Source organism: Rhinolophus sinicus, linkage group LG12 (genome assembly GCF_036562045.2).
Source record: "Rhinolophus sinicus isolate RSC01 linkage group LG12, ASM3656204v1, whole genome shotgun sequence".
Classification (NCBI taxonomy): domain Eukaryota; kingdom Metazoa; phylum Chordata; class Mammalia; order Chiroptera; family Rhinolophidae; genus Rhinolophus; species Rhinolophus sinicus.
Genome location: NC_133761.1, coordinates 59,439,675 through 59,467,281, shown reverse-complemented (window position 1 = coordinate 59,467,281; position 27,607 = coordinate 59,439,675). Strand labels below are relative to the sequence as shown.

The 27,607-nt window shown below is 35.3% G+C and overlaps 1 protein-coding gene across 1 annotated transcript in view; it reads left to right on the top strand.

Moving 5' to 3' along the window:
- Positions 1-27,607, top strand: part of SPATA17 (spermatogenesis associated 17) — a 125,140-nt gene that overhangs the window by 16,115 nt on the left and 81,418 nt on the right. Inside the window, exons 4-5 of the mRNA XM_019739978.2 lie at positions 4,089-4,139; positions 10,716-10,819. Coding sequence (XP_019595537.2) covers positions 4,089-4,139; positions 10,716-10,819 — 155 coding nt within the window. The remainder of the gene's footprint in view (positions 1-4,088; positions 4,140-10,715; positions 10,820-27,607) is intronic.

The following is a 27,607-nucleotide window of genomic DNA, read 5'->3' as shown; positions in this document are numbered from 1 at the left end:
AACAGAAAATGCAGACAGAAGTCCAAGGATCTCGTTAGACAGGTTCTGTAGTTTTAGGTAGCCTCCCTCAGAACTCTGCTCCACCAGAACATTTCTCTCCAGCTTGTAAATAATTCTCACAGTGTTGTCAGCTACCTTCTCCAGTCCTAAAGTGTCATGCGTTCTCCACCACAGTGGCCTCGTTCACCCACAGTAATAGAGCCATTCCAAGTTTCTTGGGTGATTTGACTTTCTGGTGCTTCCTGGATGACCATTGCTTTTGCTTTTTTAAAACTTTAAACCTTCATGTCAGGCCTTCCTGCTGACCGCGCTGCTATATCTGGCAACATAACCCAAATTTGTCCATCTTCCGGGTCCAGGACCACTGATTCAGAACCTTGAAAACCTTTTCCTGGTAGTGAGGATGTGCTCTGATTCCTCTTTTTATTACAATGGGTTTATAGCCCCTGCTGTGTGTGCTCAGTGCACATGCATTTCTCACCTGCTGAGCTCTTGCAGTCAGTTTACTGTAGCCCGCTCTTCTCATTGGATACCCCAAAAGGTCTTACTACTGCGGGACTGGGATCCTTCTTCTTTTCAACTGTATCTTGTTCTACGTAGCTTGTCCGTACCACTCCCTGCTTCGTTTCATAAATGGCGAAGTGAAAATGGGCATTCCTGAGAAATGCTGAAATATTCTTTCACTGGCCTCTTTTGCAGCACTAGCTAGAGGGAATACTAGAGTGAATTCATCAACATAACCTATGTAGGATGACCATATACATCATGTCCTTCTAAATTTCCTGTTATTTTTTATATTTTATCATGACATAGTTTACATTATGTTTACTATCAAATACACTGTTGTGGTTGTTTTACTCACCACTCTCATAACAGCAAAGTATAAACACTACCCTAATATACATGATTAATTCTAATGCATCACCATGAAATAAATATACCGTAACTATAGTCATAAACAGCTCAAAGTTATGTTTTTAAAATGAGATAATTCAGTGAATAATGTATGTATAGCAACCACATGAACAGAATTTAATTAAAACTTTTTGTTAAGGTGTATTAATAGCCTATGGTAGAATGATTTAATTTATAAAGATAATTATTACTAAACATAGATTAGTTTTCAAATTATAAAAATAATTTATTGCTGAAAATCAAGGCTCACAATATTTATATACTGCTTACCATTTTACTTCTTACAAAGTTCTTTTTATTTGGTTAGTATGTGAAAGAGTAATAATGGAAAGAAATTTCGTTAACTTTAAAAAAATGGGACAAAGGATGCCATTTACTATCAAATTCTATTATATGTTGTCATGATAAATACCAGTAGGTTTTTTTTTTTATCGTTAGTAAAAATATATAAAATATTGGTTACTGTATTTAAAACTGATGAGATTGACACGTTGCTTTTACAGACATTTTTCTTTTTCTTTATTAGATGAGTAAAATATCCCTTCTATAGTTTAAAAAATGTCCAACACTTTTTTATAAAATTTTTTATAGGATTTCCAAATCACTTATAAGTTAATGAGGCAACATTTATCACCCTTTCCTGTCAGAGTACAAAACTGAAATATAATATATTTTTTCCCTTCAGGGTCTTGCCTTTTAAATAAACACCAAAGGCTGAATAACTTAAGACTCTGACTTACTAATATTAATTTAAAATTTTATTATCATATTTTCATTATAATTATGAAATTAATTTAGATTTGGTTCACCTTCTTTTAAAGATTATATTAGTACTAACGATGAGAAATAATATAATTGGCTTTTCACTTTTTTGTGGAAAAAGAAAGGTTATTTAAAAAATCTGTGGAGAATGACCAGGTTGGTATCAGTTGCCAGTAAACAAGACAAAGCATATGCACAAAATATTCATGATTATTTGATAATAAATCATTTTAATGATTATGCTCAAAATTATGAAATGAGGATGACATTGATTGTGGAAAATAAGAAAAGCTCAGGCTCCTCAAATCTGTTCTCCATATGTGCATGGTTTCTAAAGGTTCCATTGTCATCACTTTAATGCAAGTATTTTCTCTGTATTGCCCAACAAATCCGATTGATCTGGTCAAGTTTATATAAATGTATTACTCGAAAAGGTCTCACTTATGTTTTTTTTGGTACTTTCAAAAGCATCTGGGCTAGAGAATTAAGAACAAATATCAATTACTGGTTCCCATGAGACTGATATATTAGAATCAACGTGCTTTTCTACCTTTTAACCATATAATTCAGAATTCTTAGTCTTAAAAGCTCTATCTCTCTTTCCTCTTCACTCAGAGTGAAATGCAACCTCTTACACATTGTGGGTTTTTACTTATAGTTAAAATACATACTTTTAGCCACAAAATGTGTAATAGCACTTGTGACCATCCCTTTCACAATGACTGCCAACCAACTCTGTCCCAAGCACCTCAAATACTTTGTCGCATTTTAGTCTTCACAACAACTCTAGGAAGTGTGCAATGTCCCGTCCCCTTTTGTAAGCATGGACATGAAGACTGGGAGACCTGCAGTAACTTGTTCAGAGCAACGTAGCTAGAAAAAGCAACATCAGGCCTTGAACGCAGGGCTGTGGCTGAAGCGCTCACAACACTCCCTGCTGCTAATGGAACAGCAATATGCTAAACACAAGAAGTCATACCTTTTTTCTGAACCCAGACTTTTTCAAATACTGTCTAATTTCCAACATGATTCTCCCGTATAAAAATATTTAATGGTTGTATTTGCCTTGATGTGACTTGGAGCAATATAGCTTTGAAGTGTTTTGCATTCACCTCCAACACCAAGAATTATGCCTTGATTGCTGTAACAAAGAAAGAGAATTTAAAATGAAGTAACATCATTGCGTTCATTTGTAAATACCATATTGCAGCCAACTGTTTCTTAATTGCTCAGACTGTTGATAAATAATCCAGTCCTGCTGCTCTGCACAGACAATTTGCTTTGGATCAGACCAGGCAATGCAAACAATACTAATTACCATCAAATCCTTTCACATGAATCCCCACTTCTTGCGGGGGAAGAAAACCCTTATATAAAAGGGTAAGGAGCTTATCTCTGATTTTTGCCTAAAATGTAACACCTATGACCTATAATGTATTAGTCGAATGCATTTTGATTGAATAACAATAGATAAAATGTTTTGTGTTGGAAAAAAGTATGTATTTCATTGCTTTAGTGTTTATTATCCTGTCATGAATTATGTTAATTTTATATTTTAATTAAAAGATAGAACAGATGTGGAAGCTTTATCTAAAGCAATACTTTCATTGAAATAAGCTATGTTGCTAAATGATTATTTGCTATAACAGGGATGATATATATATATATGTATATATATGTGTGTGTGTGTGTGTGTATATATATATATATACACACATATATATTAATAAGCAAATGTGTCTCTACTAGAAAGAAACCAAGACTTTAGGAAGTCTTCACTATATCAGGGGATTTGCTGTAACATGATATCATTGTATTTATGATTTTATGGTGTTAAAAATGAATGTTAAATGAAACAAAATTCCCAAGGATTACTCAGGAGGCAGCTAAGTACATAACATTTTGTACAGATGGTTGGAAGGCACAATTTTGCTCCATCGCTGCATCCATATCCTTGAACGATTTCGACTGAAGACAGCATTTCTTTGAATTTTTCATTAAACCAGACGTCTTGAAATATGAATTCCTTTTATGTTTCTGTGAGTTTTGGCTAAAAGAACCCCAGTGAATAAATCATACAATACTACATGTCACCAGCACTTGTGAATATTTCTGCTTTGTTATTCTATTCTCAGTAGAGCACCATTGATTATCAAACTCAGCGGAGAGCGTTTTATGATCATATATCTCCATTAGCTCCTAGTTTGACTACCATAGATTTTTCTGGTTAAGCCTGCATTATGTATTAGGAAGCCTATCTCTTCAATACAAAGTTTGATTTCATTTTTCTAAGCCTAGAACTCTTATTATGTATTATGTATAAAGATTCTTATCTTTTATATGTAAAAATAGGCTGCACTGTCTTTGTGTAACTGAAATATATGCCATCTTTTTTTTTTCTTGATTCACAGTTAGCGTATTATACTATGAAGATGAATATCTACAATGCAATGGCTGTCAGGGTAAATATTTCTTCACTTGTTAAACAAATGAAAAGTCAATTGTGCCTTGAATTCGCTTTTAATAAAAGGAGCAAACCAGAATAATGCAAATTTGATTGATATGCTAATGGTAAAGAAAGAAAAGAGTACATAGTTAAAAAGTTAGCTGTACTAAATAATCTTGGCAGTATTAAAAATTAGAGTAAAATGTAAAACATGCAATTATCAGTGCTTATGTTTTAGAATGTTAAATATCTCTGAGCCGTAGCTGGAAAAAAAAAAAGACTAAATATTAATGAAGCGACGTATTAGTTTCCATATGTCATATGGAATATTATGATAAATAGATGAACGTGGTCCTGGAATATAAGATTCCTGCCCAATACAAATCAATTAGAAATTATTCATATGATTTAACAGTAATAAAGTCAGTTTCCAGCTTAGAAGTTTTATTTCTATCATTTCTATGTTCATTTTTTATGTGTTATTTTCCTAATGGAAAGCTGAATTTAGTGATTATGAATCTGGCTTGCACAAATTTTGGGAATAGGCAGAACAAAAATATTTCTTTTGTCTCAGACAAAGTAGTAAGTGACAGTGTTAGGAACTAAACAGAGAGGTCCATCCAGTACCCACAGTCCTGTGATTTCTGGTCACTTGTAGTGTTGCTTTTACTTCTCATCCTCTCCTTTCCTCCAAATCTGGATCAGAACAACTATATGAACCCCAGACTGAACACTTACGGGAATTTTATTGCGTATACTCTGGTTTTCTTGATAAACTGGCTGCATGGCCCTTACAATTCACGAGCATCCTTACTGGTAGTACATTTCACTCGGGGAATGTGAAATTTAGTGACAATTAGGAGAAGGCTAAGTTAAGGCATCCCAATTCAGCGTCACACGCTTCCCCTTGTAGACAGAATGGGTGGTTTAGGATGACAAACCTCACCTTATAAAAGAATATTCAAGCTATGGCTTTCGCATATTGCTACTGCTAGCTTCAGGATTTGTCATTCATCATACTCCTCGATGAAACACCCTTCCTGCTGCAATTTTATGTGGATTTTTGTATAGGATGCAGCCAACACGAAAAAAGAATCTGTCATTTCTTTCCTGTTTGGAGTCCAAGGTGCAGATCACACCGATTTCTGTGAACCCCAAATCTGTATTTGGTGTACTTGCACCTCCAACGTGCCTGTTTTGGACTCTGACACAGGAATGGAAAAGAAATGGGGACTATAACTTGGTTAAAACATTAGGAGCCCCACAAAATCGTTACTAGGTCTGCTATTTCAACTGCTGAGCCCTCTCTTTATGCATTAACTCTTAGAATATATGGGTCTTCCATAAACTAATGAGGGGATGTAATGTGTCACTGACTTTGGAAGGTAACCAAGATAAACTCTGTGCGATTTTTTTATTCCTTGTTATGCCTTTGGCAAGCCTCCATTGGGTCATCGCATACTCCTTGAGTCCGCATTTGGAGGACTAGGGCAAGTGCAGCAGTGTCATACGAATACAAATTGTAAGAAGTGCTAATGTGTAGTATCTTAGAGAGCTCTCTTAACAAGTATGTTCCATCAGACTTTTTCCTCTCAGCTTCAAGGCTCTCTGAGAATGCAAAATGGTTAATTATCTAACGCTTACCGAGTTCTAAAGAACTCCAGATGCAATTGGTTGTTACAGGTAGAATTCCTTTAACTCTGGAAACCTGTCACAGGTTATTGATCAATGACATATATTTACTTAGTTATAGTCTGCTGGACCATGGAGAGTCTCAGCCGTTCCTTTATTATTTTAAATAATTTAGCTTGAAATCAGTGCCTCAAAACATTTCAGTTTCAAAAGAAATTCTCACTTTAAGGGAAATAAAAACTGTAATAACAAGACCATTGCTAGACTAAAGATCACCTAAAACAACCAATTTGCAAAATAACCAAAAGTTTATTGGCTCTTCCCTCTTGAAGCTCTGGATCTACGTAATAAAAATTTTAACTTGCAAAAATTAATCCAACTTGAAACGTCAATTAACCATTTTCTTTTGTTTCCCACTTGTGTCTAAAATATAAATATATATGAATATATGAAAAAAATATAGGGTGGCTTTAACTAAAAATGTAAATATGTGTCAGATATATAAAGATCCATCTTCGTCTCCTAAACTATAATTCTGTTTTTATGTTTATAATACTATGAAGGATTTATGTTTACAATAATGACTCTACAATTAGCTAAATGAAGACAAAAAGGTAAAATAATACATGAAAAATATCCTGACGGTCTCATATACTACACTTTATATTAAGTTCTAGGCATGCAAAATGAGTAAGACACAGTTTCATTTACTCAGAAAAAGATATCCCAAAATATCAGCCTAAGGAATAAGAAGGGAAGGGACCATCTAGACAACTCCAAGCTTTTGCCTGATGATGGACAAATATTTAAATGTTCCATCATGGTCCAAAATAATATTTCTTCTCCCCTCTTACTCCTTCTAGTATCAAATTATTATGCAAGGATTTTTAAAAAGTATAGAACAAGGAAGTATGAAGTCAGCTAGAGTAGGGAAGCAGAATATTAAAGAAAAGAAGCATATGGAATAATTATCCAGAATTTTCAGCTAGCTAAAAATATCTAGTTAAGATTTGCACATTTGTGTATACGTTTTTGACATGATAATGCAGTGATACCTATTGTGTTTCCCCGAAATAAGCCAGATAATCAGAACTAATGCGTCTTTCGGAGCAAAAATTAATATATGACACAGTATTATTATATTATATTATATTACATTATATTACATCATACGATATATTTATTACATTATATTAAGACCTGGTCTTATTTTACTATAAGACTGGGTCTTATATTAATTTTTGTTCCAAAAGACGCATTAGAGCTGATTGTCTGGGTAGGTCTTATTTTGGGGGAAACACAGTAAAATGAAAACTTGGATATTACCATTTTTTAAACACCTTATCTTTGAAAATTTAGTCAACCCGCTTTTCTATGCTCACTGTGTAGTCTTCTAGAATGTTGAACATTCTAATAACTAAAATTATCATTATGAATAAGAGTTCTGGTTGTATGCTCTCATATACAATTAGAACATTAATACTAGGTTATTAGTGAATTTGTTGTCCATGTTTTCATTTTAATTTTAGGTGAGAAAACATTATTTTTTTCTCCTTTGATAACATTAAGGTTGCTGTGAATTTTGAGGCATAAAAGTTAACCCAAGAGAGGGAAGATCTTTTCTATGAGCAGATGACTTTTGATATGTGAAGGTTTTGCCATTTGTTTTAGTGCTTAAAATAAACATTATTTATAAGACCACTTACATTTTGATGTTACTTAATGAGGAATATGCATCATTGATTTGACTAGCTTAAGAGGTCATTTGGAAGTTGCCAGTTAACAAGCTGTAATCTGCTGAGCACACAATGACTTTGTCTAAACTTATCTATTCAGAGCTGATCAATGACAATAATTGTTTTATACCAATCACTTCTGAAAGTTGCTAATTACTTCAAAGGACATGAATACTAGCTTTTTTTGGGGGAAGTCATCACCTATTCGCCTTGAAATTAAGAGCAAATATTGTTACCAAAAGTCATCTTGCCTCTTAAAAGTACTTTTTTAAAAAATTCAAAGTTTATTCAACTAGTGCTGGGATATCAGTAGGAAATGCAGGCAAAATTCAAGACGTTTAGGGTTTGGAGTAACACAGAGCTGGGTGTGTAGCCAGGCTGCCATTCACTTTTTTAACATGGAGATCATGCCTCATTCACAAGCCATCATGAGAATTAAAGCAGTTAGCATATAATACCCGACACATTCAAGGAGCTCAATACATTTTTTTATCCTTCCCTTCCCTGGATGGTAGCATCTTCACTACTCAAATGCCCAGTTTGTGCCAGCTCCTTTTACCTCTGACGAAGCCACTTAGAGATTGATTGATTATACTTTAATGTGGAATGAGTTTTAATTTGTTAACCATCACTTCCCTAGCATGCATTTTTAACATCCAACTGTGAATAAAAGGGTTTGTCTCAGAAAGGAATTTTATCCTGCCTTTGGGTAGAAGTTTAAGCAGTTAGGGTACGAGAAGGTTCCCAGAGAGTTCAGCAGTTGTACATACGCTCTGTGGGGTGGTTGGTGTGCTTTCTAGAGTTGCTCATTTTGGAATGAGAAGGAGGCCATGCCCTTGGCTTCTTTCAGTACCCTTCCTACTGGCACAGATTTTTCAGCCAGTATCAGTTTTTGTCCTTTCTGGCTTTAATCTGGTATGCTCGAATCATAAATCACCACCTTCCCTCTTTCCTTCTTAGTACTCCAGCATGCATCTGTTAGGTTTTCTGGCATATTTAATCAAATGTTATTTAGAATGTAATGATATTTTCATGTGTTAGGTAGTTCCTCCCTTTAATGCTATCTGATATCCTAATATTTTCCCATGCTTCCTGAGTCATTTCTATTGCTCATGATTGATTTTCTGTCTGTGTTTTTATTTACAAGTGTTCTCTTCTTTAATACAATTGTTCCTGTACATGTGATAAAAGTTTGTGAAACATTTGAAGCCATCCAACCACCTATAAAACCTTAGGCAATTATTTAATACCTCTAAGTATCAATTCCCTCTTCTATCAAATGAGACTAATAATTATCTCTACCTCAGAATGCTACTATAATGATTAAATTAGGTAAACTGGGAAAATATTCACTTATTTGCATGTGTGATTTACATATGTATACATATCCCCATTAATTATTCGTTTTCGTTAGGAAAGTGATTTGTATTAATTCCTCTCTTTATTAGTTGTAATATGATTTTGGTTAAATTGGAGGGGGGGGAGTTTCTAAATTGAATATATAATTTTAGAAAAAATATTTTTTCTTAAAGAATTAATTTATAAAATAAGATTATTTGAAAAATACTTGGAAAAACGTTCCACAGTGTTGTTATATTAGCTTGTTAGTCCAGTTAGCTTTACTTTCTAGAATCATTGTTTTTGATTTAGTTGTTCTTACAAGCTGTTTTGCAAATCTTCAATTATTTTTCTTCACACTAAAACACGTCTTTAAAATTTTCACGTTTACTATATCAGAGTGTAAAATACCTTTTAAATGACCATAATTTAAAAAAGAAAATAAACAGTCAGAATTTGAGTAGAATGTTTTTTCCTGTTTATTCTTATAGATCCAGCATTCAAATCATAAAAATTTTAAACTCAACATATTTAGTTTGAAAAGCATAGGTTTCAGGGCTAAAACCCAATGGATTAAGATGTAGTCTCTATATTAATTACCTTTTCCTATTAAAATAAGCATTTAGAGGAGTGTATTTCTAGCCTAGCTAAATGTCTAAAACATTGCAAGGGCTTCATATCCAAAAAGAGACTCATTCATAATATGAGAGTAATTCATAAGTATATGTAAACTGATGGAAAATTTTAGGAAATGAAGTTAAATCTTTATGCAAGGCTAAATTAACATTTTTTTCAATTTGTGCTATTTCGTCTTTCTCTACTCCTTTAAAGAAGTTGAAGTATTTTGGTATTTTTGTATTCCACAAAATTAAGATCCGTACATTATTATTGTTTGTTTTGAGTTTTTGTAACTGAGTTGGTATTGGAAGAGATAGTGCTTAAGGAGGTTTATTGTTACAAGGCATCTAGTAGTCCATTTAAATATGTTCTCTTAGACCCTCAGCATGCTTCTCATCTAAAAAAAAAGCCGGATACTTTCAACAGAAATGTTCATTCACTGAATGTTGCAGTTCAGTCACATTGCAAAAGTTTAGATAATAAGCTCTCTGAAATTCTAATTCAATTTTTGGATCTATCACTCATAGCTGTAAAATTATGGGAAAATTCTGTAACTTCTCTTTGTGGCAGGTTTCTAATCTGTAAATAAGTTAACAGGAGTTATTTATCTCACAGGAGTGTTCTAAAGATTAAATGAATAAATACAAGCAACCCCATAGAATAGTGGCTCTCACATAATAAGACCTGAATAAATGTTAGCTATTGTTATTGTTAAAGAAATATTAAAATGTCATGAAGATACAAGACATTTTGGTGAAAGGTTTTGATACCACTGAATTTTAAATGCCCATTTAAAAAAACTGGTTTCAATGAGACCAAATAAAATCTTCAAGCCAGTTAGTTATGGGAAACAAAAACAAAACAAACAAACTGGTCAGGAAATGGAAATGGTAGGAACTGGCAAACCAAATTTTGATCTTTCAGTAGTTAATTTCACATTTAGTATTTGTGAAACAATTATACATGTTTACAAATAATCCATAAAGATGTTTTTGTTTTTACAATATTTTATAACTCTATGAGTATTCATTATAAATGTAGGTGGTATTTATAGAGTTATATATATACATATATATATATATAGTTACATATATACATTTATATATATGTGTGTGTGTATATATATATATATATGGTTAGATTAGTGGAGAAATCTAAACTTTATTTGATATGAGTTATCGTCCATCATTGCCTTGATTTTGAAGAACTATTAATGTTTTCGCTGAAAAATGTTCACTGGCATATTTTATCTTTGTTTACTTCAATAGATTCAGAGACGATGGCGAGGCTATAGGATTCGGAAATACTGCTTTAATTATTTTTATTTGAAGGAGTACCTGCGAGCTGTTTCAGAGACCAATGATACATTTAGGTGAGTGGTTTAATCACAAATCTACTAGTGAAAATTCTAAACATGTTACTTGACAGGTGTTGATCATTACCAAACTTAGAAATAAGTTCTGATCTTGTGACCTTGACTGTAAATTAAATGATATTCTGCCTTGGTCCTATGCGAAAGAGTTTAGCTTCAGTAAAATTACTTCATTTTGAAGATAAATTTATCTGTAAAATGATGCCATTAGATATGAACGCTTAAGCATGACTTGCCTCAGATGTGTTTGGAGAAACATGTTCAGTAGCAAAAACTTGCCTCTCAAAGAAGCATGAAATATCATGGCACATGATGCATGGATGGCTTTACTGGCAGTTTTTATTTCCTTGAAGACGTACAAAGGTAGTACCCGGACTTAGGTCATAGGATGATGTCTTCTGTAGATTTATGCAAAGTAAAGTTATGGCGACAATATTCAGTCTGCTTTACCAAAGCTCTGCATATTAAGTTTTCATATTACTGCAAAAATAGTGAGTTTTTTTGTGTTGCAATATGCCCCATTCTAATAATATGTAAGTGACTATATGCCTAATATCTATTTAGATAACAAGGAAGTCTAACCAATAATAGTTGGCCTTTATGTTGTATTAGGTTGGTGCAAAAGCAGTTGCCGTTTTTGGAATTTTAACCTTTTAAACTGCAATTTCTTTTGCACCAACCTAACAGTTTCTTTGTTTTGCCCCGTACATTGTCTTATTTTACTTGCAAAATTCTTTGAACTAAAGAGAACAATTGACAATAAGTTGTTAAAATAAAGGTTTTGTCTGAGACCTTAAAATTATGTCTATCCTAAGAAATATCTATAAACTAATTTCCTGACTTTTAAATATCTCACATATGTTGTGTATGTTAAAAAAAAAAAATCTGGTCTTTGGAGATTAAATATAGGGAATTTGTGAAGTTCGTTTTTTTTTTTTTTTTAATAACAGTAAATGTTTGTAGAGGTTGCAATAGTATGTAGTCAGTGAGAGAAGCTGGAAAACTCAGAAACGTGTGGGCCATAGGGGACAGCTATTTAACTTTTTCTAAGAAATCCAAATTCCTAGAGGTTAGCTGGCTGCAGGCAAATGGCAGACTTGAGTTTGTCAGAGGGAAAGAGCTAGTGAAGAGGGAGTGTGAGCAAGGCTGGGACTAGGGTAAGGCAAGTTAGGCTCTGAAGGCACAGAAGTTAAGGACGCATTCTCACTGTCAAGGGCATGTAAGGGCCAACCGTGCCCTTTCGCAACCCTGAGAGTGTATCCTTACGTTTTACATTGTAGAAGCTCACTTGCGTCATACTCGTCCCACCCCTGAATAGCAGAAGGACCTCAAAGAGACAAACTGGTAGACGGGTGGTTTTGAAAGGCCTGTAGCTTGTCTTCAACAGGTGGTTTTTTCCATTGACCCTTGTATTCTTCCTGATTTTACTGAGCCTATGTCTAGTCACTAGAGAGTCTAGTGTATCAGTGCTGGCAATTTGGTTTATCCTGGTATTCTTTGTCATATTATAGACTTATTCTTGCATTATTTCTACCACTCTTAAGATTTTTTAAAACACAATAGAAGTTGAATGCCACAAATGCTTTTCCATCATCTATTAAAATAATTATGATGTTTTCTTTCCTTGTTGACTTAATGATATGAAAAATACTGATTGTATTTTTATTAATAGATATATTCATGTTAAACCATCATTATGTGCTAAGAATATATATTATTGGGAAATTATTGAGTGTTCTTTTGATTTATTACTAAATTATATCAATGTTTTATATAGGATACGTATATCCACATTTATATATATGGTTATAATTTTCTTTCTCGTGTTATAATTTATAGGTCTTGTTATATTTTTGGTGTATTAGAGGAATTGAGTAGATGATATGGCATGGAAATTACTGTAGTGTAAAGGAAAAACACTTCTGTTTTCTATCTACCCACACTCTATGCCCAATACTTGTAGACATCAGAAGTGTGGGTTTTCCATACCAATGACTTTCCAGATACTGGCTAAGTGGCCTACAATTTAACCCAGTTCTGACACTATCTACCTGAAGATAACATCAGGTTAAGGACCCAGTTCCACAAGACTGTCTCACTGACACCCTCACCTTCAGATGACAATCACAAGTGGTGGGTCCCCAGGTTACCCACAACTTCTATCCAACTTGGCTACAAATCGGAGATTCCCAGGACCTCCACCATTTGCTAGAAAGACTCAAGAATACAGAAAAACAGGTTACCAGTTATTTACTAGGTTGCCAGTTTATTATCAAAGGGTGCAAGACAGGAACGGTCAGATGGAAGAGATGCATAGAGCAGAATGTCAGGACTTGTGTAGAAAGGATTTCTGCATTTGATGAGTAGAAAATTTCCCATTTCCCTTTAAATCTGAGATCATTTGCTTAATGTGTAATAAATATGTTTGAAAGACACAAAATCTGTATATTTATTTACCATAAAACTCGAAGTATTTTGAACTCCTTAAAGGCACTAGGAAAATTTAAGTGAGACTAATCTATGGCAAAAGGGAATCACAGTAAAGTGTATGGTATAAAATTATCATTTACCATGACCAAGATGGATGTGATAGTGCATGTAAATCAAGATTATTGCATGCACATTATAATTATGTATTTAAAAACTTAATCCAGAGTTAAAAGTGCTCTAAGTTTATTGTGAGATTTTAAAAATATTTATAATACTAAAAGGTATTATTGAAATATCGCATATCCTCCTGAAGCATAAAGGTTGCTTTGCATTTCAATACATAGAAAAGATTTTCTCACATGCGGCTGCATCTTCGCAAATCACTGAATTGGTCTTTCAAAGTTTTGGAGAAGAACTACCAATGGGTTTATCATTATTATGACCATTATCCCAATTTAGTATTATATTTAAGAGTTCTTGGATTCATTGACATGATTGCCAAAATGCTACCTTGGAGAAGGCACCATCTGCTAAAATCCACTGTCAACTTTTTTATTATATGATCTGGGTAGTGCTGGTGGAATAACTCATTTATGAGAACAGCCTCTGGTGCTTTCAAGATCCCAGGTAGCTCTGCCGTATTGGCATGGACTGGGCTGTGTGCTTTGCTTTGTTGGTTATTCTGAAATCCATTCATCCCTACACTTAACTCACCATATCAAAAACAGACTTTCTGGTTTTTGCCTATTGCAGTTATTTTTATGTGGACAACTTCCAGTGGAACTATGAGAAAGTCTTAGTTCTTAAAATTCACAGTTCCTCTCTCTGTGCTGTATTTCCTGTTAAACTGTTAGTGGTGCTCCCAATGAGATCATCACAATCCAGAATTAACAGCAAACTAACAGCTTGCTGTCTCAAAATATTTATATCAATATTTGTGTTAAATGCTATCTCTGTAATCTGCTAATTTGCATTTGTTCTCAAGGATAAATAAAAAAGACTTTGAGTGATTTTTATGAATATGCGTATAGTTTCTAGGAAATTCAGTTCAAAAGATAATGTCTCATCTTTATAACTGGTTAGCTGGGAGCCTCACTATAACAACCATTGGAGTCTTTAAGTAATCTTTCTGTGGCAGAAAAATCATACGTAGTCAACAAGTGCATTAGGCTAATGACAAAACTGAAGAGCATTGGGCTCAGGTAACATTTTATATCAGGGAAACGCAGAGCTAAAATAGATTTCTAGTTCTCCGGACATGAAGACTCTTAATACATTAAGCTATGTCGGCAGCTTCTTTCCAGTTGTGCTTTAATTAGCAAAGAAATAGAAACATGAAGGAAATCAACATGTCCTTTCTGACTAGTGACATGTGCAGCCCCCAAAACTCAAAGCAGTAACTACTAGAGTGAAAATTCAGAGAGCAGGGTTGGTTTGCCCTTCCTGTGCTGTCACGTACGGTTTCTTCAGAACTTCACCAACTCCGTTTTCAAGTCAAAATTAATGTTCAGTGGGAAAATACGAATGTAAACAAGAGAATCTGGACTTTCGTCTCCTGATATAGAATACATTCTTGATAGTAATAACTTTCCCTAGACATGTGCACAGCGTAGATAAAAAGCATTAGAACCCAGTAGTTGCTTAAATGGTGCAAACATAAAAGTACTTTAGTTACGGATTCAGCAAAAATTTCTGGCTGTTCGTATCGCATACCTGTGCATTTCTGGTATGTACCGTGTTTCCCTGAAAATAAGACCTAGCTGGACAATCAGCTCTAATGTGCATTTAGCTGCAAAAATTAATATGAGAACCAGTCTTATTTTACTATAAGACCGGGTCTCATATTAATTTTTGTTCCAAAAGACGCATTAGAGCTGATTGTCCGGCTAGGTCTTATTTTCGGGGAGACATGGTAGCAATAAGAGAAAGATCCATCTGGTATGTAGTAATCAGAAATGTCATAATTAATTATGAAGCTAAAAATTTGTATGGGCAGATTTAGACCTTGTGAACAATGGCCAGCTCACAGTAAGTCATATTTCTTAAGCACCTGTTATGTGTGCGACACCTTACATGTTATCTATTTGGGGATGTGTATTGCTCTTTTTAAAGATGAAAAACTAAACTCAGGGTTTAAGCACTTGGGTTAGGTCACAGACCTTAGTAGAGTGGATCTGGAGGTTTGAACTCAGTCTTTTTTCAGGAAAAAAAAGATACAACACTCTGCCTCTTTGTGCCTTTATATCGTTGCAAGTTGTACCAGTCCTACGTATTTCAGTTGTGGCGTATAGCATAACCAGGCTCCCTGGAAACCCATTCCAAAGTTCTAGTAGATAGCCTTCTCTGCCTTCAGAGCTAGAAAACGGAAAACTCACTTTCTGAGACTTCCTTGCAGTGGGGGTTCCGAGCAACTTGGTCATGGCCAATGGAGTTAAGTATTAAAAGTAACAGTACTTTTCAAACGAGAATGTGACTCCCAGAGGCAATTTGGTGTCAGATTAGAAACCATTACTGTGCAGTGTAAAATGTTTTTTCAGATTCCCACCTACCCTACCGCATGACACACATCATTCACACGGAGGCTTCAACATTAATGAAACTAGTAGGTACATTTCAGAATATTGGAATAGGTGGCCTCCTCTTTACCTCGTTCAGCAGATTTCTGCGAGAAATACTAGATGGACTTGGATTTGGACTAGAAGTAGCCAGTCTGTAAGCAGAGATGGGAGGTAATCGTGCTTTGCTAAGGGATGTGTGTATACTTAATGAGAGTCATAATTTGGAACCTCGTGGCATTGGAAAACCCATTTCCCTACCCCAAACTGATGTGGTTATAAGCAGTGGTTGTGAGGTTTAGGCCCTTAGCTGGAGATCTACCCCAGGCCCTGATCGGTAAGCCCAAGACAAACATCACATTAGGGATGTTATCTTGTCTGATGATGGCTAAGTATTTCAGACCAACCATCCTCGTGATGAAATCTAAGCATCAAAGAGCTTTATCAACATTGTAAATAGTTTCCTGGCCAGGATACAGGAAAAGATGAGACCTCCGAGATGTAAGGATAAACTCAAAGCTGCTCCTGCCTATATGAAAGAACATCTGCCGACTCTACAGTGACACACAACAAGTCTTCATTCCTTTGACTTGAATATTCTCTATGGAATCTTCAACTCCATTCCATCCTGCCAGCCTTGGGGTGGGAGAGGGCAAGGAACGAAATAATCAGTCCACTTTGGCCCAATGGAGTAAATAATCTTTTAAAACAAGTCAGTCTTTTTCATCATTTCTTTTGAAAATGAAGTTCTCCCTCCTCGTCTCTGAGATGTTTTCTGTGAGTGGAAAGGGCTTATGTTCCACCGTGGCCCTGGTGGTTAAGAGGGAGCCCTGACATGCTTTGGTAACAGTGGCTGGTGCCTGCAGCTCTGTGGTTAGCAGCATATTTCTAGTTCTGCGGGCCTCTGGCCCTAAGACTCGCATTTGATGTAACTGGTCTCAGACCTCAGTCTCAGCTTGATTTAGGTCTGGTGGTTCCGCTTAGCTCACCAGACTCTGCATCATCTCTTGACCCCTGGCTCTCCACTTAGATCTTTATTGTCCCGAAAAGGTTGTACACAAACTCCTCGGACCTTGTATGTGATTCAGGAGCCAAGGAAGACTTGTGAGTGCGAAGCAAACCCTCTCTACACTGTTTGATCCTCTTTACCGTCCTGGCCGATTTTTACTGTCCTGGGCTGCCTTGCGTGACGGGTGCCCCCCAGGATCCCAGCAGCCCTCTCAATTTATTAACCATTTCTCTCGGCTTCCAATGGCTTGGCCTGGAGTTTAGAGGTCAGGGCACAGGTTACTCTGTCCTCACCTCACTTGGACACTCTCTTCTTTCTTCAGGCCTGCATCCCCACCCCCCCCAGCCTTCATCCCTCTTGTCTGCCCTTCTTATTAGGTTCTTCAAACTTACTCAGTTATTTTCCTCATGCTGCACAGATTCTGTGAATAAGGAAAATACCCTATGCTTGTGGTTGAAATTTAATTGAATATGACAGATGCGCTTCGTCCATTCAATTTCTAATTTATGATGGGGGTTGTGAATGCTCCTTGTCTTTCCCCATATTTTTGTCCTTTTTGTTCATTTGGCTGATTTGAGAAAGGAAGTGTAGTCAAAAGAGCACACATTCACTATCTTACTAGAAATCCACACATAATTATTTTAGTAAGAACTCAATATTAGCTATTATGGTTATGCTTTCCTTAAAAATGAGTGTCATTTCTTTACTTTTTTAAATCTTAACCTTTCTTCAAAGTGTGGAGTCTAAGTTGTATTGCATTTATAAAGCTTTTTTGTTTTTGGATTATTCGTAGACATGGCTCCTTTCTTAATTAAACGTTTTATTTTGATGCTTGATTATAGTATTCTCTCATTAAGATATGGAAGTTTTATCTTCATAATAATATTGATATCTTTGGCTGCAGTTCTTGATCTAAAGTGTTCATTTAAAAAACTGTAGGCCTAGCCCGGTGGCTCATGCGGTTAGAGCTTCATGCTCCTAACTCCGAAGGCTGCCGGTTCGATTCCCACACGGGCCAGTGGGCTCTCAACCACAAGGTTGCCAGTTCAATTCCTCAAGTCCCACAAGGGATGGTGGGCAGCGCCCCCTGCAACTAAGATTGAACACGGCACCTTGAGCTGAGCTGCCTCCCGGATGGCTCAGTTGGTTGGAGCGCAGGCTGTCAACCACAAGGTTGCCAGTTCGATTCCTCGACTCCCGCAAGGGATGGTGGGCTGCGCCCCCTGCAACTAGCAACAGCAACTGGACCTGGAGCTGAGCTGCACCCTCCACAACTAAGACTGAAAGGACAACAACTTGACTTGGAAAAAAGTCCTGGAAGTACACACTGTTCCCCAATAAAGTCCTGTTCCTCTTCCCCAATAAAAACAAAACAACAACAAAAAAACACTTGTATATAACTATATGAATGCATAATTTTTTTTGAAGATGGGGTCATATATTCTTTCATAGTACCTAAATATTCATTAATTAGGTTATAGATTATAAATTTGGGAGTACTATATTAGACTTTCAATAGTGGCAAAGTCTGATTCTCTTAGAATCTATAATACTTTTATATATCATTTCGTGTTTTACAGTAGGTTTGTAATTAAGCAAACATTTACAATAATATTCTGATATTACCCAAAATGCCAATTCACACATTTTATATTCTCAGAGGCTGTGCGATGTAGATAAAAGAACAAATGTAGAGTCTTAACAAACCTCAGAGTGATCCTCCCATTGAAAACACAAGGAATTAATCTTTTAATCAAATAGAGCTATTGTCACAGAAGCACATTATAAATTGTTAATATGCATTGAACACTTACTGTATACCAAGTATTGTGCTAAGCTCTTTATTCTCATTATAACCTTCAATTTTCACAACAGTCTTGTGAAGTAGGTATTATTACCCATTCTACAATTTAGATGGAAATATTTTAGTTTTGCTTTGTTATGTTAGGGCTTCCCTCGAAGTAGTATTTTCCATAAGATCCTTAACTGGGATAGAAATGCCTGTATAGATGTTTGGTAAAGAATGAATAGTTATCTTGAAGTAAGGCTAAGCAAAGGAATATAGACAATGAACTATTTCTAATTACGTGGTGAACTTAAATGGAACTCAGTCAGAGTCAATATTCAGAGTAATTTCTGTATTATACTAATTTTCTTTTATAAAACCCATTCATGTACTTTTGGAAAGATATTATACTGCTAGTCAATAAGACCATTTGTTTTTATTCAACAAATCATTTTAAGTTAAGGAGTGATAGATTTTCCACTTTTGATACGTGCATGATATTGGAATCCTAAGAAAGTGGCTGTTTTGTAGATTCATTTGGTAGGTAAACTGTCAGGTAGCCTCCGTCAGTGGGCTGTCATGGTATTTCATTTATATTTATTATTTGAACTCAAATGGACTTCACACTTTCACAGTCTATCTCTCTATCGAGAATCTGAACAGTTAGGCAGGGCAGAAGGAAAGGTGCAGTTCCATTAAGCTCTGAGCTATCATTGGCTGTCAGGGAAGCCTCGTTATGCTGTCCATCCTCATTTAACTATCCCACAAGATCTCTTAATGAAGTTAAGCCCCAAGTTCACTGCAATAATTCTGTGGCAAGAGTTTGTGCGATGTAACAATTCATCACTTGTCAGGAAGGCACTTTTAGTTTATACGTTTAATAAGGGCATCCTCTAGCTTGGTTAATTAGAAGTGAACAGTTTGCATATTTACTAAATGCACAGTGTCATTGCCACCACGGCCTATTGCCTGCATGAATTATTTCTCTATCTGCAATAAACAGCTGGGTAATTATTACTGCCATAATCAGATAAATTCCCTCTGTAAGGCTTTTCTTACATGGCAAGTCTTTGAACTCATCCAAAGCTGAACAAAATTTATGAACTCCAGCAGCCAGGCCACTTTTTCATACTGTGGTGTCCCCGTTCCCGATTTCAAGGACGTAAGTAGAGCACAGAGATAGTGTGTAAACAGGGAGAATAAATACGATTACCTAAAGATAACATTTCAATAAACCTCATTTAAAAATATAATATTCTGATGTCAGCCGACTAAACGATCTCAGTTTGGCTTTATCTGATTATATCTAGACGACAGGCTCTTTTAGTAAGGGCTCCCTAAGACGTAAAGAAAATCGCATTTTCGTTTTCAAGAGCCACGTTGGTCTGTAATGTTAACTATCACATGTGACTTTTGTCTATGGAATCATTGTGAATATGAAGATACAATAAGTATAGCAATTAATTTGGTGGAATTTAGATGATAACATACTAGAGTGTCTAACTTAAAATACAGTGCATGTTCTTTGCTTTACAAACAGTCTGTAGCATCCATAATTAGAAATTTAATGCCATAGTCCATACAGTCACTTTAAAATATGGAATGATGTCAACTGTTTGATCACAGCCTTTCCACTTACGGTATTTTTAGCAATGCACTACCTTTAACAATTTGCTATTTCAAAACGTTTTAAAAGCAAAGTATGTACAAAGTAGGGAGGGAAAAAGCTTCATTTCCAAGATAGAATTAATAGAAGGGAAAATCTTATTACACTGGGTATAATTACTTCACCTGTATATTAATTTTTTTTCAAATTTAACTCTTTACACAATGAATTTCAAGCAGTTTAGGAAAAGATAGATAAGAAAAGGGTAAGGGAAATAGGGACCACAGTGAAGGAAAATACAGACTGATAACACTAATGGTGTGATGGATCAGGGGATGTGGGTAGTTAAGGGCGTCCCATTGTCAAAATGGAGAAAACATCACTGCGTATGCCAATAAACAGCTTTTCCTAACACTGATTCTAAAATATATTTCACGTATGAATCTTCAATAGGAGACACTAAATAAGTCACTGAACAGTGACTTCTGTAAACTTTTAAAACAGAAAAAAGCTTGTCTGAATTTCAAGTCTTTCTCTCTCTTTCTCTCTCTCTCTCAATCTGGCAATGTTTTTTGTTTTTTGTTTTTTTTAAATGCCAGAGTGTAGGTTTAAATGGTTACTAATTTAAAAGCCAGGCCTGAAATATGTGGGTTCGTGGACTTAGCCTGTGGTTGTCCAACTTGGCGGAATGGAGGTTTAGAAGTTCTTAGCTCTCACTTGGCCTCGCTGATCTTGTGATATGTGATAGATGAAAAGGCGTTCCTTTTTCTCCCCTTTTAAATTCTGTGATAAGGACTGGTAATGCCACTTTTAATCTTGCTGATTGAGATATAGAATGGAAATCAGATTCAGGTACGGGATATGTTACTAATATACAAACTTTTTAGTCATACTTGAAGATCTGTTTAAGTTATTGTGAAAGTGTATGGAGAAAATGTAAATAGTACTAAAAAAACTTATAATTCCAGTGGACTGTTTGGCCTTGACCTTCTCTGGCCTCTGAAGCATATGACAGTGTTGATCATTTTCTTGTCTAATCTCTCTTGTAACTTGAGTTCTCAGACGTCACTCTCTCCTGGTTTCTACTTAGAAAATGGTTTTGTCACCGTTTCCTTTGTGTACTCTCTTTTATTTGCCGGACCTAAGTATCAGTATTCTCTGTTTAATGCACTTGCTTTTTCACTCTACATGCTATGGACAATCTCTTCCACTTCTGTGATTTCTGCTACCAATTGTGTTCGAATGATTCACCAATTTGAGTATTTTCTATCCCAGAACTTCTCTTGTGATTATTATAACCATCTATTCAAATGCCAGCTAACATTGTCACTTGGACACCCACAGACACCTCAAGCTAAGCATGTTTATGTATAAAATAATTATTTCCCCAAACCTATCATTTCTTTTCTTAGTTCTCTGTTCTCATTCCTCATCTATCCTTCTACTGCTGCCTGAGTGATTCTCCTGAAACACAAATCTGATCGATGTAATCTCTTATATCTCCTTCCTTTTAGGAGTTTCAGAGCAAAAGATGACTTAGAGGTCCTAGAAATACAGGATTTATATTTCAGAGTGTCTTCTTAGCGTAAGAATTAAGCAAACTCAAAATGAATACTTGCATTATATTCTTAAATTGTCTAATACTTAAAAACGTGGATCATTAGGAAAACTGTTAACATGTATCTTAGTTAAAATATCATTGTACAATGGGAATTCCTAGAGTTTATATGTACATAATAAACAAATTTTGTGATAAAGAGGAAAGGTATGCAGTAGTATCATACTGCAAAAGTAGTGAATTAATAAAGCATTACTTGTTTTTTTTTTAATGGCTTTTTGTTAACCCCTTTGTAATGCTTTTCAGCTTTTTCCTTCTTGTTTCCTTTCTAATCTGTTTCCTCTCTCAGGAGTGACATGGGACAGAATGAAGAAAACTCCAGTTTGTTTCTCTCTCTGTTCTTTCTACTAGTAACCTTTTCTTATCCTGGCCAACAGTAAATAGGTTGGGATTCTGTTTGGCATTCATATGGAAGTGATTTCTAAGATTGATTGTGAGACAACTGGTCAATAAATAGTTTTCTAAAATGCGTTAGATAATTTTGTGAAGTTTCATGGGATATACTGCTTTAAAATATGTTGGCATCATCCTCGGGTATCGTATTGCTTTGTGACAGCCTCAGGATCCGTTTGGAGATGTCCCTGGTCCGTGCTGAGTGGATTGCATGCAAAAGCAGCAGCAATTATTTTCGCTTTACAATGGAGTCAACTCCTTTTAAGTGAGAGATAAGGTGTGATTTTTGAGGAAACACCAAGTAAATACGCTCTTGCAGTTCTTTTCATGTGAAGTGGAAAGTGTAGGTACCTCAACTCTGAGCCCTACCCCAAATGAACCTTCCGTAGTTTGAGCCTCATCCTGCACAGCTGAATCGCTGCAGAGACACGCAAAGGAGAGGCCAGAGGATGATGTGCCTTGGTTTACCTTTATGCAGGGAGCCGTGTGCATGCTGTGTCTCAGAGTCACGATCTGTAATGTCATTTCATTTCACAAAGAAGAACAGGAACCTTGTTCATAACACCTGCTCTTTACAACCTCAGTGTAATGTCTTGAGGATGGGTTAATGTCTGTGCAGCACTTGGAGCTCCTGAAAATAATGCACAATGTGCATACGTGTTATTATGCCTATTACTATGTTAGCTCAATGTGACTCTCAATTATTTGACACCATATATGTCATATAAAAATGTACTTCCTTTTACAGAAAGTATCCAGGCTATTAAAAAGAAAATAATTTTAAAACGAATTATGTGCATATTTTTAGAAAGAGTACTATACAAAAAAATTCTCTTCAACTAAGTTTATTCAAAAGAGCCTGAAGAAGAAAAAAATTGATTTTCATGAATGATCTTTGAATAGAGCCTTATTGCTTTCTAAAATCATGCAAAGTAGGCAAATGAAATAATGGAGCAATTGGATGATCCCTTTTTATGATCAGAGTGAAGTCATGGTATTGTAATTTTATAACATCAACCATTATCTTTTTTTTTTTTTTTTTTTTTTTTTTACATTGTCACTCTCAGAATCTCTATAGAGTACAGATTTTCTGGCATTCCCCTTAGGGAACCCATTTACTTTTGGTTAGGAAACCTTTCTTCTACTCGAACGTGCATTTCCCCCCTTTGCTGTTGATGGACCAAGCCTACCAGAGAGGGAGAGTTTCTGTGAGTAACCCAGCCTCATTCCATTACACCCTCCTCTATCCCAGCTCTCTCCTTAAGTGAAAACATGCTCATTGTCCCGACCCGTGTCTCCACATACACAAAGACTTTTCTGATCCCTCTAATTGGAAGTGAGCTCTCTGAACTGAAGAACTGCGCGTTTGTTTCTTTGTAGACTTCTTCTGTCTTTAGTCCAGTTAGTTATCAGCTATTTCATTTGCAAGCTACCTGAAGGCCTGGGGACTGAGCTTTTCACATCTTTATTTCCTTTAATATTTTAAACAGTCTTATGATTGACTGACTGAATAAACAAATGAGTGTCGATTTTCTTTATGATATTAACTCTTAAAGCAGTTTAGCTATTTTGAAGAGAAATTGATTTATACTGCACCAAACAAAGGATTTTTAAGGTTTTTTAAGTAACTGAAAAATTTTTTGTTGTTGTTCGTTTTGTTTGCTTGTTTGTTTGTTTTTTATGAGAGGAGTTTTCTAAATGTTTCTAACATGTCAAAGTCTCATCTCCAGGTTTCAGAGTAAGGTTTGGAGTTCAGGAGCAACTTGAGTGCTCGAATATTGATGATGTTCAACAGAATGCTTAATTTGAAGCTGTATTTTCTGTTAATCAGGTGCCACCCTGGTGAGATTTGTGACACCTGTCCCAGAGTTCCAGGGTCTAGGTGACCAGGTAGATAAAATAAGTGGTTTATATGGTCCGACGGACTTAAAGTGAAGCTTCTGTTTCTAATGCAAATGTTTTGGGACTCAGTGACTTCCAGATAATCTGTTCTAGAGTTTTACCAGTCTCAAAATATTTGTGGGTGTCACACACCAAGTCCAGGCATATAATTGGCTTTATTTGTGGTTAGTATTTTTACTTATGTTTTAGACTTAGCCTTCTCTTTTCGCTTTCATTTTCTTGTTATTTGGTTAGATTAATATGCATATATTGGAGCCATTATTAGAGATAACATGTAAGTACATTCAATAAATTGAACATTTGAAAATGCTTTTATGTCATAATATGCCACAGCAGAAACTACCGCTATTCAGCTATTTTTATTTTGAAGGCTTCTTACAACAGAAACACATGACTGACTTTGCCATCAAAACAGAGGGAGGACTCTAGAGAATTGTTGAAATCCATTCCCTTAGAATTAGGTTTTTTTAAAGAGAGTGCAGATGATGGCATTTTGTCTTTGTTTGAGAAATTGTGTAATATTGTTCTCAGTTCCCTCTGAAATTTGGGGCATTTATGCTTTTAAAACAATTTGCATATAATTTTTTGTATTTCTCTGGCAAAATTATGACTTCTATGAAAGCATTGCGATGTGCATATCCCATCTCTTCGTAGTCCTCCGTGGTGCTTTAGTTAATATGGTGATAGTCTATTAAGATTATTAACTGAATGTAATTGCGTCCCTTCGTGATGTCATACTAATGAATAGAACAGAATCATCTCGATCCCTCAACAGAGCTGACAGTTTTCATTGGCGTAATCTAGTGCTTCTCAAACTTGAGCAAGCAGGTGATTGCCTCAGGGTTCCACCCCCAGAATTTCTGATTGAATCCGCCTGCTGTGGGACCTGGGAATGTGCATTTCTAGTGACCCCCAGGTATTGCTGTTCCAGGGACCACACTCTGAGAACCACTGCCCCAGGCTAAGAGCCAGAGTCCTGGTTTCCCCCTTCTTTCCCAGCGAGGCTCCTCACTGTGGCTTCTTCCCTCTCCTCACTAAACCATCACAGGTGATGAAATGTAGTTGGTTGAGAAATCGTTAAAAGGGATACTGGCACCTAGTTTCTGGCAGATGCAGGCCAACTACTTTGGGAGGGGCACATCAATAAATAAGCTTTCAGGACCTCAGCGCTCAGTAGAGAGAGTGCAGGAAGTGGACGCATGCATACGGCTATAATATATTGTAGAATGTAATAGACCCGTAAGAGAAAAAAAGGATCATGCCTTAACATTTGAATATATTTTGCTGTTGTTATTTGTAATGATAATAAAATATTTACATATTCTAATGATGATAAGAATGATAATAGCCACTTGGAGGCAATTATAGTGGATGATTTACAGCTCACATTCTGAAATGACACCTCAAGGCGTCACACATTTTTCAGTAACTTTTAACTTTATTGTTAAACTAATATCACAAAATGCTTTTGATATATGAAAAGTGATACAGGAGGTTCTATGAATTACCCCAGTTACTTTCACTATATAGAAGGAAACAGAATCATAAGATAAAAGAAAACATGCATGGTTAGGTCAATAAAAACGATCTTCTGCATAGTATTTCTTGTATCAGGATGGTTATAGTGTGGTCTGGAGTTAGAGACTCTACAAACCTAAGTATTCTGATTCCATTTCTATCATTAACTAATGTGTCATTCGGAGTAGGTCATTTTATCTCTTTATGTGTTTTCATATTTATAAAATAGGGTGATTAGTAGCACCTATCCCATATATATCGCAGGATTTTTTTTGGGGGGTGGGGTTAGAAATAAAATGTCACACCTGAAATAAAAACAACCTGAAATTATTTGGGGAAAAAAAATGTAACTGTTTTAAAGGTACTAGATGTAAAAATCCCTGTATAAAAAATAGACACTGTTTTATAATTTTGTGGGTAATCCTAGTTAGAATGGTTTCCATCATTTAATCTTTAATGAGATCATAATTTTTATTACAACCTTTACGCTTTACACTGAGCCATATCTTTGTCCCTAGTGATGTAACAAAAACTTATATATCAAGGATAAATGATTTATTCAACTCTTCCTACTTGATCTTTTTACAGACACTCTTTGACATATCTGTGGTGTGTAGTATATCTGTATATTCTCAAGTATGGCCATAAATCAGGAATGAAAGATTGATTAATTGTATGAATTTATTAAATTATTTGTTTTGTGTTTGGAGATTATCCCAGATTAGCTTTTCTAGTGTTTTGTCAAGTTTCTTGGATTTATTTTTAGGGCTTCCCAGTTCCTTCTGAGTTTGTTGTGTGTTTTCTATGTATACTGGAAACTGAAATTCTTTCACACATCTCACAGATGTAGCTTTCCTTGTCAACCTCCCCAAGTACACACTGTTTATATTTTACGTTTCCCTATCCTGAAGATGGACCGTTTTTACTACTTCAAATAATTCACAGTTTTGATTTTGTGTCAAGTCCTATGTTCTTCTTTGTAGCTCACCTGTTTGTGTATGTGTTCATTGTATTGGGCCTTTTTTCTTTCTGAGGTGAGATCTCTTCATATTCATTGAATCATTTATAGAGCACGAACTTTGTTGTAGATATATATATATATATATATATATATATATATATGTATATATATGTATATATATACACACACACATATGTGTGTATATATATATGTGTGTGTGTGTGTATCTACAAAGAAGTTTGTGTTCTATAAATTTATGTCATTCCAAAGGTAAGTACAGTAGTTTTCTGAGCAATCACAAATATATACATGAATATCAGTAATTATCCTTTTAGTGGCAGTCCCTTGGTTATTTGAAATTATCTTAAAGACTTACAAGAATAATTATAGACAAAATACTTATTTTTTATATAACATAAAAAGTAAAGATGAAAATTAATATATTCAATTTTTTATATAACATACAATTATATTTTTCCTGTAAAAAAAATCTCATTTATTCATATGTAACTGCCTTGAAATTTGTACCTTAAGGACAAAGAAAGGTCACCAGTCCCTCTAATTCCTGGTTCTTTGTCAAAAATGGACACAGTTAATGAGGTTTGTTTGGTACAGAACAAATTCTCAGACACAGATAGAGATCCTTTCAATGGAAACAAATTTGTTTGGCTTTTCCAGGTTACTTAGCAATTAATAATAGCCTTGAGATACAGGTCGGAAAGGTCATTGTACCAGCTTACCAACGCAATCTAAATGTGCAGTTAGCCCAGCTCTGTGGGCGCAGAAGCCCCCAAAATACTATGCATAAGGTAAAACAGGCTATTTTCTGACTCCTTTTTTCACATTAATAAGCAATTTTCAAGAGAAGGGTGGGAAAATGAGGGCCATGCCACTTTAAGTAATTCATTTATTTTGCAATTTAATCTTATGTTGAAAAAAATTGCAGTGCTGCACTGGTCTAGCACGGTGATTTTTAAACGTCAGTGTGTTTCATGAGTAACCTTGTATGA